At 38.2% G+C, this 19,236-nt stretch overlaps 1 protein-coding gene across 1 annotated transcript in view; it reads left to right on the forward strand.

The window, feature by feature from the left end:
• Window positions 1-19,236, forward strand: part of IL1RAPL2 (interleukin 1 receptor accessory protein like 2) — a gene marked incomplete at its 3' end in the record, with an annotated part of 799,403 nt that overhangs the window by 15,252 nt on the left and 764,915 nt on the right. The window contains exon 2 of the mRNA XM_080652525.1: window positions 15,230-15,416. Within this exon, the coding sequence (XP_080508651.1) occupies window positions 15,230-15,416 (187 nt within the window). The remainder of the gene's footprint in view (window positions 1-15,229; window positions 15,417-19,236) is intronic.

Here is a 19,236-nt window from a genome sequence, read left to right on the forward strand (position 1 = left end):
ATGATAGCGGGTTATAGAGTGAAATTAGAGCAGCATACAGAAATTTTGAATGTTGACAAGTCTTTCAAGATCTCTGAGAGTAACAGCTATGGTGGATTGGCAGGGGGGGTCCAAGAATAGATCATGGAAGCATAGTATTTGACAACTTGTTATTGGGACAATTGACTAATACGCTTTTCAACATGAAGTCAGGAAGAATACTCTGGCAACTACTGTATGGTGAGAAAGATAATTATATGTAAAGAAACCTCAGTGATTTTGAAGAACTTGCAATGTAACTCCGGCAATAAAGCAAAACTTCTAAATGCTACAAGAAATAATTCTGAAACGACATATTGACAGATAAAAACAATACCAATGTAATCGAAATAAGAAGCAGTGAGGAAGTATGAAATAGCTATTAGAGTTAGTGAAATTCGGGGGTGGGGAATTCTTTCTGGAGGAGGTTTTTGTTTCTATTTTTCATTGAAACATCTGGTCTCTCCACAGAAAAATTCTTTGGTTATGGTATGATATGTAGCAAATTGATTATCTTAAAATTGCCTTCAACCAAACAATAAAGTAGGAATCACTCATACTATAGTGCACATGATGGTGGTGGAAGGGAATCTTTTGACTTTACCTTGATTGTCCCCTTATTTTTGCCCACATCTTAGTCACTGGCAGACAGATTTGGAACTAGGTACCTGTACTCTTAAATGGCAGGTTACAATTGCTTTCCTTGAGATTGATGACTTGAATTTACCACTGGAAAGATCCATAATCCCCAATAATCTATGAATAGATGATAATAAAAACTTTTTTCATGTGACTTAAATGCTGAACCCCTCAAATAAATTATAGTTTATTTTGAATTCAGGGAAAATTTTATTTTGGTGATAAAATTTTATTTTGAATGAGTAGTTTTTAGAATATATAATTTCTACTATATCCTTGTCCGTTGGCTACACTTTTTTAAACAACAACAAAGCGTAACATCTTTATGTACTTTACAGTTTGGTTGGGAGTTAGTGGATAATATATTAATTAGTGGTCATGATGCTAAGGGGGTTAATTTTTATTGAGTACTTACTACATTCTGGGTACCGTGCTAAGTGCTTTAAATGAACCATCTCATTGTTGGGAGATTCTCCACGAGTTTTTTTTTAAAAATATATTTTTATTGACTTTTTACAGAGAGGAAGGGAGAGGGATAGAGAGTTAGAAACATCTATGAGAGAGAAACATCTATCAGCTGCCTCCTGCACGCCCCCTACTGGGGGTTGAGCCTACAACCAAGGTACATGCCCTGGACAAGAATCAAACCTGGGACCTTTCAGTCCACGGCCGACGCTCTATCCACTGAGCCAAACCTGTCAGGACACTGTCCATGAGTTTGTTAGATTTCTGCATGTTTTATGAGCAGAGAAACTGATTATTCTTTATCCCAAATTATCTTTTCAAAGAGGTATGTACAGAGAACAATCTTAGAGTCTAGAAACAGTGTCTCCCACCAGAGAAAAGGGCAGGTTTGCTTACAGCATTAGAAAATACAGGTAGTATCTCCCTTTTGATCAAAGGAGTGGCATGATTATGACTTATTAAAAAAATTGTTCTTCGTAAGTTTGGGATTCTTCTCCTGTAATGCAATTCACTGCTTATGCAGGTGTCATCTGGACCTTTTAGTATTGTCTTGTAGGAGTTGGATTTGGGAAGGCAACACAAATGCTGATACTCTGGCTACTTCCATTGCAGTGAATAATTAACTGTCCACTCTTTGTGACCCAGGAGTTTCTTGTCTTCTACCAACACTCAAAATGTGTTAGCTTGCAAGTATGGTAAAATCTCAGACGATTCAAGGTTCTTAACACATGTAATACAACAACCCAACAAGGATAACTCTTTTTATTATGCTCATATTATAGGTGAAAAAAACACATACCTCAGTGACCTGTCCAAAGATTTATAGTTAGCACATGATAGAGCCGGGATATGAACTCAAGCCTCTCTGACTCAAAAGGTCACATTCTAAAGCAGTGAGCTACTCAAGTCCAATTCAGTTGAAGTCACTGGGTTGACCTTTCATCCAACTGCATCATGAAATCAGAAACAAATTATGTTGGGATAATCCTGGGTTGGGGATTATCAATGTTATGCCAAAGGCTACATATTCATGTCAACAGGAGAGAAAAGCAGTTAATAAATTGTTTTTTGCTCATGCTTCAATAAACTTTTATTTGTTTACTAACTGGGTTTCTGTCTAATGGGAAAAGTACATAAACTAAAAAAAAACTTTAATATTGACATTCTTATAGATAAGAGATATTATCCATGAAAGATGGCATTCTTTGTTAAAACAAAGAAAATTAAAGAAAAACCTGAACTCTTCATAACTCTAAATATGATTGCTTAAAGACAAAAAAGGTCAAAAGTGAGTTTTTTCAAAAGATCCTATGTTCTCCTAACTTCTTATTATAGCACAGATATTTTAATGATTGTATTAAGTTTGCACAGTTTTGCAATATATATAGGCAGTATGGCACATAGAAGGTACTCAATAAATGTCATTTGAGTGCATCTAAAAGGTCATGGCTCTTTATAAAATTATATTAGAAAATTTGTCAGAGCTTTGATCCTTGTCCATTTTGTTAAGACTTTATTTTTTATTGTACATTCTTTGCATTTGGACAAATATATAATGACATGTATCCATCATTATACTATGATAGAGAATACTTTCACTGCCCTAAAAATCCATTGTGCTCCACCTATTCATCCCTGCCCCCACCATACCCATTGGTAACTGCTACTCCTTTGCTGTCTCCATAGGTTTGCCTTTTTTCAGAACATCATATATAACCTTTTCAGATTGGCTTCTTTTGCCTATTAGATGTATTTAAGGTTCTCCACATATTTTCATGGTGTTTTAGCTCATTTATTTTTTGCATTTATATTAATCCATTGTCTGGATGTACTACAGTTTCTTTATTCGCCTACTGAATTACATTTTGGTTGCTTCCAAGATTTGGCAATAGTGAATACAGCTGCTCTAAACATCTATGCGCAGGTTTTTGTGTGGACATGATTTTTTCCATTCCTTGGGATAGATACCAAAAACATGAATACTAGATCATATAGTAAGAGTGTTTAGTTTTATAAGAAACTGCCAAACTATCTTCCAAAGTGGCTATAACATTTTGAATTCCTACCAGTAATGAATAAGAATTCCTGTTTCTCCACATCCTCACCAGCATTTGGTGTCAGTGTTCTGGATTTTGGGCATTCTAATAAATATGTGATAATATCTCATTGCTGTTTTAATTTGCATTTCCCTGGTGACATATAATATACAACTTTTCACATGCTTAATTTCCATCTGTATATTTTCTTTGATGAGGTGTATATCAAGTTCTTTGGCCCATTTTTATTTATTTATTTTTAAATATTTTTCTTTATTGATTAAGGTATTACATATGTATCCTTATCCCCCATTGCCCCACAACCACCACTCATGCCCCCACCCCCCTGGTGTCTGTGTCCATTAGTTAGGCTTATATGCATGAATACAAGTCCTTTGGTTGATCTCTCCCCCTTACCCCCACCCTCCCCTACCTTCCTTTTGAGGTTTGACAGTCTGATCAATGCTTCTCTATCTCTGCATCTGTTTTTGTTCAACAGCTTATGTTGTTCATTATTTTCCATAAATGAGTGAGATCATGTGATATTTATCTTTCTCTGACTGACTTACTTCACTTAGAATAATTCTCTCCAGTTCCATCCATGCTGTTGCAAATGGTAAGAATTCCTTCCTTTTTACCACAGTGTAGTATTCCATTGTATAGATGTAGCACAGTTTTTTAATCCACTCATCTGCTGATGGGCACTTAGGCTGTTTCCAAATCTTAGCTATGGTGAATTGTGCTGCTATGAACATAGAGGTTCATATATCCTTTCTGAATGGTGTTTCTAGTTTCTTGGGATATATTCCTAGAAGTGGTATCACTGGTTCAAATGGGAGTTCCATCTTTAGTTTTTTTGAGGAAATTCCATACTGCTCTCCACAGTGACTTCATCAGTCTGCATTCCCACCAGCAGTGCACGAGGGTTCCTTTTTCTCTGCATCCTCGCCAGCCAAGTAGGATTTATCCCAGGGATGCAAGGATGGTACAATATCTGCAAATCAATAAACGTGATACATCACATAAACAAATTGAGAGACAAAAATCACATAGTCATATCATTTGTTGCAGAAAAAGCATTTGACAAAATCCAACACCCTTTCTTGATATAAACCTTCAGCAAAATGGGAATAGAGGGATCATACCTCAACATAATAAAAGCCTTATATGACAAACCTATAGCCAACATCATACTCAATGGGCAAAACCTAAAATCATTTCACCTAAGAATAGGAATGAGACAGGGATGCCCACTATCACCACTCCTGTTTGACATAGTTCTGGAAGTTCTAGCCATAGCAATTAGACAAGAAAAAGAAATAAATGGTATCCAAATTGGAAAAGAAGATGTAAAACTGTCATTATTCACAGATGACATGATCCTGTACATAGAAAACCCTAGAGCCTCCATCAAAAAATTATTAGACTTAATAAATGAATTCTGAAATGTAGCAGGATACTAAATTAATGCCAAGAAATCTATGGCATTTCTATACACCAATAGTGAACTTACAGAAAGAGAGGCTAAAAAAGCAATCCCATTTACCATCACACCAAAAAAATTAAGATACCTAGGAATAAACTTAACTAAGGAGGTAAAAGACCTGTACTTGGTAAACTACAGGACACTGGAAAAAGAAATAGAGGAATTCTTTGGCCCATTTTTAAATTGGATTGTTTGATTTCTTATTAAATTTTAAGAGATTTTTCCATATATTTTGGATAACCTTTGTCAGATATGTTCTGCAAATATTTTTCCCAGTCTGTGGCTTGTCTTCTAGTTCTCTTGACATTGTCTTTTGTAGAGCAGAATTGTTTAATGAAGTCCAGCTTATCAATTATTTCTTTCATGGATTGTGCCTATAGTGTTTTAATTTAAAAAATCATTGCCATATCAAAGATCATCTAAGTTTTATCTTATGTTGTCTTCTAGGAGTTTTATAATTTTACATTTAGGTCTGTGATCCATTTTGAAATACCTTTTGTGATGGGTGTAAGATTTGTGTCTAGATTCATTTTTTGCATGAGGTCCAACTGTTTCAGCATAATTTGTTGAAAATACATATTAGCTCTATAGTCCTGTGTTTGTTTCTTTGTCAAAGAGCAGTTGACTATATTTGTGTGGTTCTATTTCCAGGATCAATATTCTGTTCTATGCATCTATTAGTATAGTGTCTCATGAATACCACATTGTTTTGATTACTGTAGCTTTACAGAAAGTCTTGAAGTCAGGTAATGTTCTTCCTAGTTATATAACTATATCGATATAGATAGATATAGATATAGATATAGATATAGATATAGATATAGATATAGATATATTTAGATATAGATACTAGAGGCCTGGTGCACAAAATTTGTGCACAGGACGTGTGTGTCCCTCCACGCAGGCTGCACCCTCTCCAATCTGGGAACCCTCGAGGGATGTCCCACTGCCTGTTTAGGCCCGGGAAGTAGGACATCCCTCTCACAATCTAGGACTGCTGGCTCCCAACCACTTACCTGCCTGCCTGCCTGATTGCCCCTAACCGCTTCTGCCTGCCAGCCTGATAGATGCCTAACTGCCCCCCTGCCAGCCCGATTGCCCCTAACTGCCCTCCCCTGCTGGCCTGGTCACCCCTAACTGTCCTCCCCTGCAGGCCTGGTCACCCCCAACTGTAGTCCCCTGATGGCCCAGTCACCCCTAACTGCTCTCCCTTTGCCAGCCTGGTTGGCCCTAACTGCCCTCCCCTGCCAGTCTGATTGCCCCCAACTACCCTCCCCTGCAGGCCTGGTCCCCCCCAACTGCCCTCCTCTGCAGGCCTGTTCCCCCCCAACTGCCCTCCCCTGCAGGCCTGGTCCCCTCAACTGCCCTCTTCTGCAGGCCTGGTAACCCCCAACTGTCCTCCCCTGAAGGCCTGTTCCCCCCTAACTGCCCTCCCCTGCAGGCCTGGTCCCCTCAACTGCCCTCTTCTGCAGGCCTGGTTGCCCCCAACTGCCCTCCCCTGCTGGCCTGGTCCATCCCAACTGCCCTCCCCTGCAGGCCTGGTCACCCCCAACCGTCCTCCCCTGCAGGCCTGGTCACCCCTAACTGCCCTCCCCTGCTGGCCTGGTTGCCCCTTACTGCCCTCCCCTGCAGGCCTGATCACCCCCAACTGCCCTCCCTTGCAGACCTGATTCCTCCCATCTGCCCTCTCCTGCTGGCCATCTTGTGGTGGCCATCTTGTGTCCACATGGGAGCAACCATCTTTGACCACATGGGGGTGACCCTCTTGTGTGTTGGAGTGATGGTCAATTTGCATATTATCTCTTTATTAGATAGGATATATATCTTGTACATATTTTGTTAGAAATATACCTAATTATTTAATTTTGAGGTTTCTAATATAAATGGTAATGTTTTCAATTTCAAATTAAAAGCTTATTCATTGCTGGCATAATGCAAATCAATTGACTTTTGTGTATTAACTTGATGTCCTTCAACCTTGTTATATTTGATTATTAGTTCTAGGATATTTTTGGTCAATTATTTCAGGTGTTCTACATAGACAGTCATGTAATTTGTGAACAAAGATGCTTTTATTGCTTCCTTCTGAATCTGTATATTTTTATTTCATTTTCTTATCTATTGCATTAGCTAATACTTCCAGTATGATATTGAAAAGGAGTGGTGAGAGGGGATTTCCTTGCCTTTTTCCTGATTCCAGTGGAAAAGCTTCTTTCTAATTTCTCACCACTAAGTGTGATGTCAACTGTAGGCATTTGGTAGATATTCTTTATCAAGTTGAGGATATTTCCTCCGTATTCCTAATTTACTGAGTTTTTATCATGAGTGAGTGCTGGATTTTTGACAATGATTTTCCCGTATCTACTGATATCCTGTGAGCTTTCTTTTTTAGCTTGTTGATTTGATGGATTGCACTCATTGATTTTTTAATATTGAACCAGCCTTCCATACTTGGGATAAATCCCACTTGGTTATGGTATATAATTATTTTTATACATTACTAGACTTGATTTGTTAATATTTTGCTGAGGATTTTGCATTTATGTTCATGAGAGATATTGATATGTAGTTATGTTCTTTTTGTAATGTCTTGGGTTTTGGTATTAGGGTAATGCTGGCCTCATAGAATGAGGTAGGAAGTATTCCTGCTGCTATGTCTTCTGAAAGAGATTGCAGAGAATTGATATAAGTTCTTCCTTAAATATTTGTTAAAATCCACCAGTGAATCTCTCTGAGTCTGGTGCTTTCTTTTTTGGAAGGTTATTAATTATTGATTCAATTTCTTTAATGGCTATAGACCTATTCCATATTGTCTGTTTCTTCTTGCATGAGTTTTGGCAGATTGTGCCTTTTAAGGAATTGGTCCATTTCACCTAGCTTAACAATTTTGTGGTCATAGAGTTGTTCATAGTATTGCTTTAGTATCATTTTGATATCTATGTGACCTATAGTAATATTTCTTCTTTCATTTCTTTTATTTCTTTTTATTTTTTTCAATTACAGTTGACATTCAATATAATATTAGTTTCTGGTGCACAGCATAGTGGTTAGACATTTATATAATTTATAAAGTGATAGCCCCTGTAAATCTAGTACCCATCTGACACCATACATAGTTATTATAATATTGACTATATTCCCTATGCTGTACTATACATCCCTGTGAATTCTGTAATTGTCAATTTGTACTTCTTAATCCCTTCACTTTTTTCACTCAGCTCCCAACCCCCTTCTATCTGGCAACCATCAGTGTGTTCTGTGAATCTATGAGACTGATAGTAGTAACTGTGTCATCTCTCTTTTTTCTCCTCTTGGTCTTTAAAAACATTAACACTATGTAGGTATTTAGTTATATGTCCTTATTTCTGCACTCACCTAAAAGTCTTCTTTCCAACAAGATCAAATATATTTTTCAATGAAATTTTCTTTTTGTATTGATTCTCAAGTAATAGATTTTATCAAAGGGCTTGATATATATATTAATTTCAGAGAAGAAGGGAGAGGGAGACAGAAACATCAATGATTAGCGAGTATCATTGATTGGCTGTCTCCTGCATGCCCCCTCCTGGAGCTCAAGCCTAAGACCTGGGCATGTGCCCCAACTAGGAACCGAACCATGACCTCCTGGTTCATAGGTCAATGCTCAACCACTGAGCCACACCATCTGGGCTAAGGTTCTGAGATTATTCACTTGTGTCTCTTCCCTAAATTTTCTATAATATCCGTTCATAGTTCTTATGTTTTGAGGAAGACAATACCATCCAAGGATGGTAGATTGATTGATTGATAGCTATGAACTACAATCAAATCATGTTTCAAAATGTCAGAAAGCAAAGTTGGTTTTAGTTTACTCATCATTGGATGGTTCTGGTATTTATAAGGAAAGTGTTTTGAAGTAAGGATAAGACAACTAAAGCAACCATTTAGAAAAGTTTCAACTATATCCTGAAGCATTTTATCTGGGCATCTGCTTTTATATGTGTAGAAGTCCCTAATTTATTTAGTTTATTTTTAATAGGTTAGTTCTGGTGATATAACAAATTTACATAAACACAAATTCTGAAATAAAACTTTATGTTTTATAGTATAAGCCTTTTTTTTTTTTTATAAATGGGAGTTAGAAAGGGGCATCTGGATTTTTCATGTATGTCTTAAATCCTGGGTCTTACTTTTCCCCTCTTATAACCCAAGAATCATCAACATTTTTCTGCAGAAATACTTCTGGAAAAAAGTATAATTTATGACCTAAAGTAGCTAACATTAAATTTTTAGAAAAGAAAGTGAAGTTTATTTATAAATTAGCAAATTCTTCTGTGCTGCCCCTGGCTGGTGTGGCTCAGTTGGATGAGCATCATCCAGCACACTGAAAATCACCAGTCAGGGCACATGTTCAGGTTGGGGGCTCGATCCCAGGTCTGGGTTTGCTGCATGTGCATGCAGGAGGCAGCCAATCTGTTTCTCTCTCACATTGATGTTTCTCTCTCTCCCTCTTCCTTCCTTTCTCTCTAAAACCAATAAAAACATACTAAAAAGTCTTCTGTGCTGTACATATTAACATTATTCTTTAAATGTTATCTTTACAAACTGTATTTATTTCTATGAGCTTCTCTAAGTTGTTGTGGATAACTATGAATTAATTTGGCTGTTAACCCATCAATATCTGAGAATATCCAGGGGCTAACAGCCAAGTCTTTGGCTCTCATACACTAACCATCTAAGTGAGCTAAACTAAGTTATGTATCCTTCCTTTTGTCTATCTTGTACTCTGCAAAATGTAGGTAATATTACCTGCACATTTTCCTGAATTACTCACAGAATTAAGTAAAATAAGAAATATGTAAGTACTTGAAAGATTGCTAAGGTATCTTGAAAATATGGTATCAATGCAATATCACCGCAAAGTCCTTTTGCTCATATTGAGTCTAAATGTGCAACTCATCCGCAGGATAAGGAGGGAGCTCAGAAAAAACTATAGTCACCATTTGTTCACACTCCTCAGTTGCCTCCTCAAAGTGGCATAGCTCTAATTGTACCTAATGAAAGAAATATAACATTTTTAGGTCTTAGTTGCAGAAAACATTTTAAATAGAACTGGCCTGGGGCATTTTTCAAAATAAAATAAATAATGTAAGATTGTTAGTGAGAACTATGCCAGGGTTGGATTACACAACTAATAAAAATCCACCTGAGTCTCAGATTGTCAGGCAGTCTTGAGCACACCTCCCCCAGGTCAGTGACAGAGGCAGCAGGCTTTTTCTCCGACCTTGTCCAGATATCTTGGTCATCATCAGGGACTTCATACTAGTAATTGTTCATTGGTCAACAGCAATTTGTCAGCAGTCTTTTACATGCAAAAAATCAGAGTAAGAGCAAATTCATGAAGAGCTTTAGCCTAAGATTATTTGTGGGTAAACATTAGAAAATACTAAAACCATCCGTTTTCCTCCTTCAACTCATCAACCATCCCCAGTGTGGGTTCCTTGTCCTCAGCTCCTTCCCATGATATTGAAGATTCTGATGGCATGGCCTATATCAGCTGTGGGCAAACTACGGCCGGCCCGCGGGTCGGATCCGGCCCGTTCGGCTGTTCTATCCGGCCCGCGGAGCCGAAAGAGCGGAGGGTTCTCTTGCTCTCCCCTCCGCTCCTTCACCAGCAGCAGTGTTAACTTGGCAACGTCGGGAAACACGGCCACAGCTCCTTCTTTTGAGTGGGCGGATTTATATCCGCCCATTCAGTAGAAGGAACAACCTCTCAATCTTCCAGAGGCTCCTTGTAATGCCCGCGGACGCGTCCCCCGACATCACCCTGGGAATACATAGACACGTTATCGTGGTGATGTAGGGAGACACGCCCCTGGAGAGCACAGTATCAGAGCATTAGCTAAAAAGGAGACCAACAACACTGTTCCCACTGAAGTTGATGTTTTAAAGACCAAAAACCTTTCAACCCAGTCTACATTGCCATCTACATCTACATCCCGGGCATAATTTGGAAGTTGCACTGAAGAAAATGTTTAATTTACTGTTTACACATTTTGTTCTTTTCTATTTGTTTTAGTTTTAAATTATTTTATTATATTTAAGTTTAATTTGAAAGGCTTTTGTACCTTTCCTTTGTTAGGCAATTTTATTTTGCCTTTGCCATCTTCAATATAAGGTATGTTATTGTGCTATGATTCCTCCATTTTTTGAAGTTTCAAATTATAATAATTAGTGTTTACATTCTTCTTGTTAAAATGTTTGAAATGAATAAAACTATTGAAATAAAAAAAAAAGACTGTACCTTTTTATGTAATGATGTTTACTTTGAATTTATATTAGTTCACACAAACACTCCATCCATGCTTTTGTTCCGGCCCTCCGGTCCAGTTTAAGAACCCATTGTGGCCCTCGAGTCAAAAAGTTTGCCCACCCCTGGCCTATATAGTTTAAACTTTAGAGGGGTAGGCGAGGAGACACACAGAAATATCTCTTCTATTTGGTCCCAGGAAACCTTGCCTAGATGTCTAGTCATTATTATAGATGTGACTAGAGGCCCGGTGCATGAAATTCATGCAGGGGGGGTCGTCCCCTCAGCCCAGACTGCACCCTCTCACAATCTGGGACTGCTGGCTCCTAACTGCTCACCTGCCTGCCTGCCTGATCACCCTTAACTGCCCCCCTGCCAGCCTGATCACCCCTAACTGCCTCTGCCTGCTGGCCTGATCACCCCCAACTGCCCCCAACCTGCCGGCATGGTCGCCCCTAACTGCCCCCTCCCCCCACCGACCTGGTCGCCCCTTACTTTCCCCCCACCAGCCTGGTCACCCCCAACTGCCCCACTCTGCCAGCCTGGTCGCCCCCAACTGCCAAACCCCACCAGCCTGGTTGCCCCCAACTGCCCCCCCCTGCTGACCTGGTCGCCCCACACAGCCTGCTGTTCAGTCATTTGGTTGTCCCTCACTAACCCTCCTGCTGGCCTTATCGCCCCAAGCAGCCTGCTGTTTGGTTGTTACTGTGAGGGCATCCTGACAAATTTGCATATTACCTTTTATTAATATAGATTTGTTTAAGAAACTCACAGAAGGTTTAGTGGACCTTTTACTAACAATTTGACCTTCAAGGTTCTGAATTTTATCTAGTAGCTAGTACTGATGGTACCTGGAAATTTTTTCCTGCTTTACTAGCTTTCTCTTGACTCATTTCTTTTGCACCTAAGTCAATATATATATATATATATATATATATATATATATATATATATATATTAAAATATATTTTTACTGATTTCATAGAGGAAGGGAGAGGGAGAGAGAGATAGAAACACCAATTATGAGACAGAATCATTGATTGGCTGCCTCCTGCATGTCCCCCACTGGAGATCAAGCCCGCAACCTGGGCATGTGCCCTGACTGGGAATCCAACCATGACTTCCTGGTTCATAGGTTGATGCCCAACCACTGAGCCATGACAGCCCAGTGGTCAGTATATCTTTTTTTATTTTAAATATATTTTATTGATATTTTACAGAGAGGAAGGGAGAGGGATAGAGAGCTAGAAACATCGATGAGAGAGAAACATCGATCAGCCGCCTCCTGCACACCTCCCACTGGGGATGTGCCCGCAACCAATGTACATGCCCTTGACCGGAATGGAACCCGGGACCCTTGAGTCCGCAGGCCAACGCTCTATCCACTGAGCCAAACCGGTTTCGGCGGTCAGTATATCTTTTTTATCTCTTCAGAACTTTGTGGCTCTCTGGTACTAGGCCTATCACCCAACTGACCTGTTCTAAATGCTTTTCTATCAAGTAGTTCTCCTAACTCCATGTCATATCTTAACCCATTGCTGCCAGTGTTTTGTTTTTATTATATAGGTTATTGTTCACAGTTACAATATTACATATACATTATAATAATTATTTGTTAAAATATGCATAAGTAATCCTAGCAGTAATAACAATTCTAACTACAATATATTAAATATCTATTATGTAGCAGATGCTGTATTATGTGGGGGTTTTTTGTTTGTTCTTTAATTAAATTTTATTGGGGTGACATTGGTCAACATGAACATATAGGTTTCATGTGTGAATTTCTAATTTGCAAAATCTGTATATAACACCATGTGTCCATGGGGGGAGTGTGGGGGCAAGAGGGTCCTAATATGAGGAGTATTATGTGTTCTATATACTTTATTTTAATAGTTAGAACAGCCTGGAAATATCAGGTATTGTAATCATTCCAACTGAAAATGATAAACATGTTTTTGCCCATGGTTGTATAATTAAAAGAACTTCGTTTCCCCACCTCCAATGGAAACACCATAAAGGACTTCTTATTCTCATTTTTCAGTTGAGGAAACTGAGACTAAGAGATGTAATGTAACTTACCCAAGTTCACAGAGCAAGGTGAACCCAGTGGATCTTAGTTTAAATTTGGTGCTTGGTTAAGAAACCACTACATTATTATTGATCCCTTATTTAGTCTACCTTGTTTTCTCCTCAGGACCAAATACATTTGGGATAATTTCTTTCAGGGCATTGGACACTCTATCTACTTCTATTGTTAGACTATTGAACCAAACTTTATCTTCTTGCCTGAGACTTTAAAAAATCTGGTGCCTTTAGCTTTTGGGTTTTTAAGAGGCTGTCAAATATCTAACAAGAGAATGAAATGTTCTTAGATTTGATCCCAACTAGGCATATCTTATGTCTTCAGGTTCTAAGAACCTATACTAAGGAAGACAGAAAAGTAATAGCTCACAATCTACATTGAATGATTGGGTTGTATCTGAACATCAGAATGAGAGTGATTTGATAGCATCCTTCTCAGATGACACAGGCATGGGTATAGCCAGTAATTAACTTTACTAGAAATCCAAGTAGTAGTTATTTTTATTAACTCAGTTTATACCAGTAAATCTAATGGGCAGCAGCAATGTGCCCTCCTGTACTTCATGTTAACATAAAAAACATTCAAACCTGTAAAGAATTTTTGTGAATTTTTTGAGCCAAACTGTTGATAATTGCCAGGAAGCAATATCTCAAGGGATTGGGATAGTGCTCCTGAGAATGGCGGGTTTTTCTCTATTTTTATACATTGCAATCAAAGGAGGGACCTAGATGGGTTACATTAAATCCATTGATGATACACTAGAGAGGAGGAAGAAAGCAAAGTGGGAAAACCTCTGGAATTGGATAAAAAGTAAAATGATAGACACGTACTTAGGTGGGTGCAGGAACAATTAACATGATAACAGTGAAGGAATTTGTGGTATCTGTCCTGGTGCCCAGGCACATTAGGTTGTGCCCCAAGGGGTCCAGAAAAAGGGAAGTTACAAGTTACCCAGACATTCCAAGGATATGTTTTTATAGATGCAAAAAGACAGATAGGCTCAGTTAAGGTAAAGTTTGACCTTGTCAGTGAAGACACCAGCCTAGGGCGTAACTACTCACAATAACTACTTTTAGTTAAAGTTTAATTTCAGACCATCCTTTGTGGTTACTTTAGGTCTCTGAGTTTGCAAGACTTCCCTGAGTTTGTCAGGTTAGCATGTGGCCCCTTTTGTCCACATTTGTATGATACCTAGCATTTTGTGAAATTTCAATGAGTACTAAGTAGTATGAATACTAACAATGCTTTGAGACCAACATTAAATTATTGATTCTCATGCTAATTCCATCTGTCAGGATTGTTATCACTTGATTTTAAAAATACTTGGTTTTGAAATACCCTTGGTACTTTGTATGTTCAACAGCAGGTATCCGTTGATGTTTGAAACAAAAATGGTTCTGATGTGTCTCACCCAAGAAAGAAAACATTTGACCTTCTAAGTCTTACCAGGTTGTTTCTGATTTCTTCTTCACACTTTCCAGTTTTCTTTTTTGTGGTTGATATTTTCTGGAGTCCATGTACAGTAGGGTAGGGAAAGGTCATGGTGTATACAAAGCAACCTTATGATAAAATTCAATGTTGAAGTTCCTTTACAATGGGTAAAATTAAGCTAGGCTGACCAGTTTCTACTAGGATTTGTCCTTTGTAGGATGCCAGAATTGGATCCCTGAAATATCTCAGTAAACACTGTAAAAACCTATGTAAGTTAACAGGTATCTTCTGTATGTTGGTCTGTTTTTTGCTGTGTATACTATAAAAGTACATGTTGGCTTAGAAATCAATGACAAAATTAAACAACCTTTGGAATATCTGGTAATGAACTGGCCATAGGGGCAGAGCAGAAATGACTATACTTCTAGTTATAGACTTTCTAGATCTTCAACATAAATTTATTTATTTATTATTAACCAATGTTACGCCAATAAATTTAATAAAAATATTTATCCCTTGGAAAGAAGTCTGACCATCTGGTGGTTCAGAAGATGGGTATAGCTGTTCTATGTAGCTATCTCATGGTCAGAAATGTACATATTGGCACTTTGATATCTTCCTGTCAGTTAAAGTAGAAAACTGTTCTCTATTTTTTTATGTTGTTTCTGATTTCTCAGTAATGTGCTAAATTGAAAAGTCAATACTCTTGAAATATATAGTGTACAAATGAAGTTGTAAACACCCAATAAAGTCATTTTGCTATTTCTCTGTTCCTACAGAAACTCGACCTATTGCATGAAGGTATCAATGTCCTTGACTGTTGCAGAGAATGAATCAGGCCTGTGCTACAACAGCAGGATCCGCTACTTAGAAAAATCTGAAGTCACTAAAAGAAAAGAGATCTCCTGCCCAGACATGGATGACTTTAAAAAATCTGATCAGGAGCCTGATGTTGTATGGTATAAGGTAACTCAGCATGGTGTTAAATGCATTTTTTTAACCTTAAGTCAATAACTGGTTTAGGGATAGGAAAAGGGAGATATTTTATTTATATTTTTTAGTATTAGATATTTTACTGAGATTTCACCAGATCCATAATTAAATAATACAGAGCTATAAATTTTATATATCTCTGGTTTTCATGCACTTCCATCAGCAGATGTCAGAAACAATCCCACCTTCTCCAACTGCTAAGCAATAAGTGTAATCTCCCTTCACGTCAATTAATGAGAGCAAATGGGAAGAGTTAAGACTTAAGAAAGTATTTGAGTGATGTAGAAATATGATTTACTGTTAGGGACAAAGCCTATAATTACTAGTAATAGTACTTACAAAGAATAACAACTGTTATCATGATCTGAATTATGAGAGCCACTGCAGTTAATGCAGAGGAGAAAAATGGGCCCAGTATAGGTTATTTCTTGAACACAAGAAATGTGTTTAGCTAGAAATAAAATTGAGCAGAAGAGAGTTAAAGGAAGTATTCATCGAGGTGTGGCATGGGTAAGAAGCTGTGTCACTGAAAACTGGCAAGAGTGGTGTGGGCCTGTCCAGAGCTGTGGTCTTAGTGGCACATATGGACTGTGCGAGATAGAGGGGGGTTGGGAAGGATAAATACTCTAACCCCTCTTAACACCTTCCTTCCAGTTTCCTGCTAGTACCTCCCCCTCCTCAATGTGAACTCAAACAGAAATCAGAGGGCAAAAACAGGAGTTAGAATAAATAGTATTCACCTTCTCTGGTGATAAAGTAGGGCAGACAATGGCAGAGAATGGATCTAGGGGAAGAAGTAGAGAAATAACCTTACAACATTTAAGCTATGATAGTTTGACTGCTAGCCAGAGGCCCTGCAGTCCTATAATAGGACTGAGCAACCTCTACAGCTCTGAGCCACAGTGGTTGAAACATGGTAGAGTTTTTAATATGATGACCAAGGAGGTTTTCTACACAGGTGCTGTGCACATTGTTGAAACAAAATATACATAAAATGTGTAATAGGTTGTTTTTATAGGATCTGACATTCCCTTAGTTCCCAGGGAAGCCTAAATTCTAACTCCTACAGGTGCCAGTCGTTTTACATTTGGAAGCCTCTCCATTTGACACCTGGAAAACTCAACAATAGATACCAAGAACATGTCCTGAACTAGAACCTCAAGCCTCTATGAGAATTGTCCTCCCCCTTTTTTTATTTTTTAAGGAAGATAAGATTCTCGCAGGTAAAAGAAGCATGAATATTATGCTAAGTGAAATAAGCCAATCTGAGAGAGACACATATAACCTGACCTCACTTATTCATGGAATCTAACGAGCAGAATGAATTGACCAACAAAATAAGACCCAAAGCAGGGAGGCATGGAACAAATGGACATACCTTGATGTGGGGTTGGGAGGGGACAAGAAGAGATAAACCAAAGAACTTAAATACTTACTAGTGGCCTGGTGCACAAAATTTGTGCACTCAGGGGGTGGGTTGCCCAGCCTGGCCTGTGTCCTCTCACAGTGCAGGAGCCCCGCGATTGATCGCCCCAAAGAGGTAGGCCCCACCCACCCATCCGGGGCTCCTCTATGGATTACCCCGAAGAGGTAGGCTGGAGCCGAAGGTCCTGCCTCTGCAGCATGTGAGGGGCTGCAGGAACCCTGGTGGAAGCTGCGTGGAGCAGCTGCTGGGACCTGCCCCTGCAGCGCACACACAGCTTCAAGCCCTGCCCACCCTGGTGATGGATTGTGATGGCGTGACTGCATAACAGTGTGAGGGCATGACGACCACCTAGGCTTTTATTAGTATAGATAGGCATAGCCCATGGACATGGACAATAGGGTAATGAAGACATGGGGGGTAGGTAAGGGCTGGGAGGATGGGGGGAAGGAGGGAGAGGGGAGATATCCTGTAATATTATCAACAATAAAAAGTATATTTAAAAATAAATAAATTAATTAAAATAAGCATGAAGTTCTTTATGCATAAATATAGAATATTCATAATTTTGTTGGACTCTTTATGCCATCATCAGCCTTGCTAGAAATTATTAAATACTTGCTATGTGCTAAACTTGGTCACTATATTATCTAATTTATATCTCAATGCAACTCTATGTAGTGGGCATGATTATTCTCATTTAATAGAGAAAAAAAGTGAGGCCTAGAGGGATATAGAAACTTGTCCAAAGTTACTCAGCTAACAAAATCTGGTTTGTATTTAAGGATGTGTGACTTCAGAGTCCCTTTCCTGAAATGGGCCTGGGTATAAACCCAACCTTGATCACAGGGATTTCTCTAGGATGCAGCACTGGTGCAGAGGATCCCACCAAAAGATAGAATAAGATGGTTTTGTTTCCATTTTATCCTTGAAGAAGGAAGTTTGGCTATCTCAAAAGTTAGCATCTAGAAGTAAAATTCAGGACATCAGCCTTCTTTTACACTATCCATTCTACTATTTCTTCTTCTTATCTTTTTGCTAAATTCTTTCTTCCTCCTTTTTCACATCTGTAGATATCACTATTGCCATTGTATACCATAGCAATTTATTCATTGACAAAGCTTACCTTCACTATTTCTTAGAAATTTACCAATAATGGTGAAGCAATCGGATATTCCAGCTATGCCTAATAATGTCACTTAATATTTCTACATTTTACAATTGATTAATAATAATAATTATAATAACAGCTATTTATTGAGTACTTACTATATTCCAAGCTCTGTTTTAAGTGCTTTAGTTGGATTAACTCAATCTCTAATACTACTATATGAGACAGGACTTATTATCTCCATTTTATAGAAGTGACTGGAGACTCAGAATAATCAACTGACTTAACAAAAGTCACACCACAGTTTTTGACTTGCAGTTTAGCTAGTGGGCTCATCTTCTTTGTCACTCTACCACACTAATGGATCAGGATAATATACCAGACTCCAAATTTAAAGAGTCCCTGAAGCTCCTAGATAGGTTGTTAACTTCCAACACAGGTTTCAAGAAAATCTTTGAAAAAAATGTATGGATGTGTTAGGAAAATATTTCTTTTTAGTTAATATTTCTATAATATGCCCTGCTTATTTTGCAGTTGTGCATTGCCTGTCAGGCTGAACATGATGTAATTTTGCTCTGTAGAAAGGAGGGCACACTTGTTCAGAGTTTATTTTGGTATACATCCAAAGTTAAAAATGTCTAATGTAATATCTCCAGTGTTTAACTGTGAAAAGCATGTCTTTATCATGATCCTTTTCCAAGTCATCTTTTCAAGTATATGTAATATTTAAAATGGTTTATTTTTCATTCGTTCTGCTTTTTGCTTAGTCTTTAATCATTTTGTATCACTCTCATGTTCTGTCATGGTTTCCTAGCCTGTCTGAAATATGTTATGATAGGCCTTTAAGGTCTATCCTTTTGTGCCTACACATAATCACAGCTGGATAGGGGAAGATCAGGTGGCACTAGATTATGTTCATAAAATGACTCAGACTATCCTGGTTGTCCTGGGAATGTAAAAGATATGTGTAAAGGCTCTGTAACCCCTTTATCTGAACTCTATCAGTTAGCAAAAAGAAATGAGGTGAGGGAACACGCTTTTAGCACTTCCTCCCGATACTCTATGAACGAGGCTTAGACATTAGGACAGAATACTAGTATACAATAATGTTAGCATTTTTATAAAATTTTTTGAAATAAGAGCTACAGATTATTTTCTTTATCGAAGAAGAACACTAGAACAACCTCATTATTCACTGAGAACACTTGTCATAGGAGTATTGAATCCCTTTATCCCATTTCTAAACAAAAGAATCCCCT

The sequence above is a fragment of the Plecotus auritus genome, assembly GCF_963455305.1.
Source record: "Plecotus auritus genome assembly, chromosome: X".
Lineage (NCBI taxonomy): Eukaryota > Metazoa > Chordata > Mammalia > Chiroptera > Vespertilionidae > Plecotus > Plecotus auritus.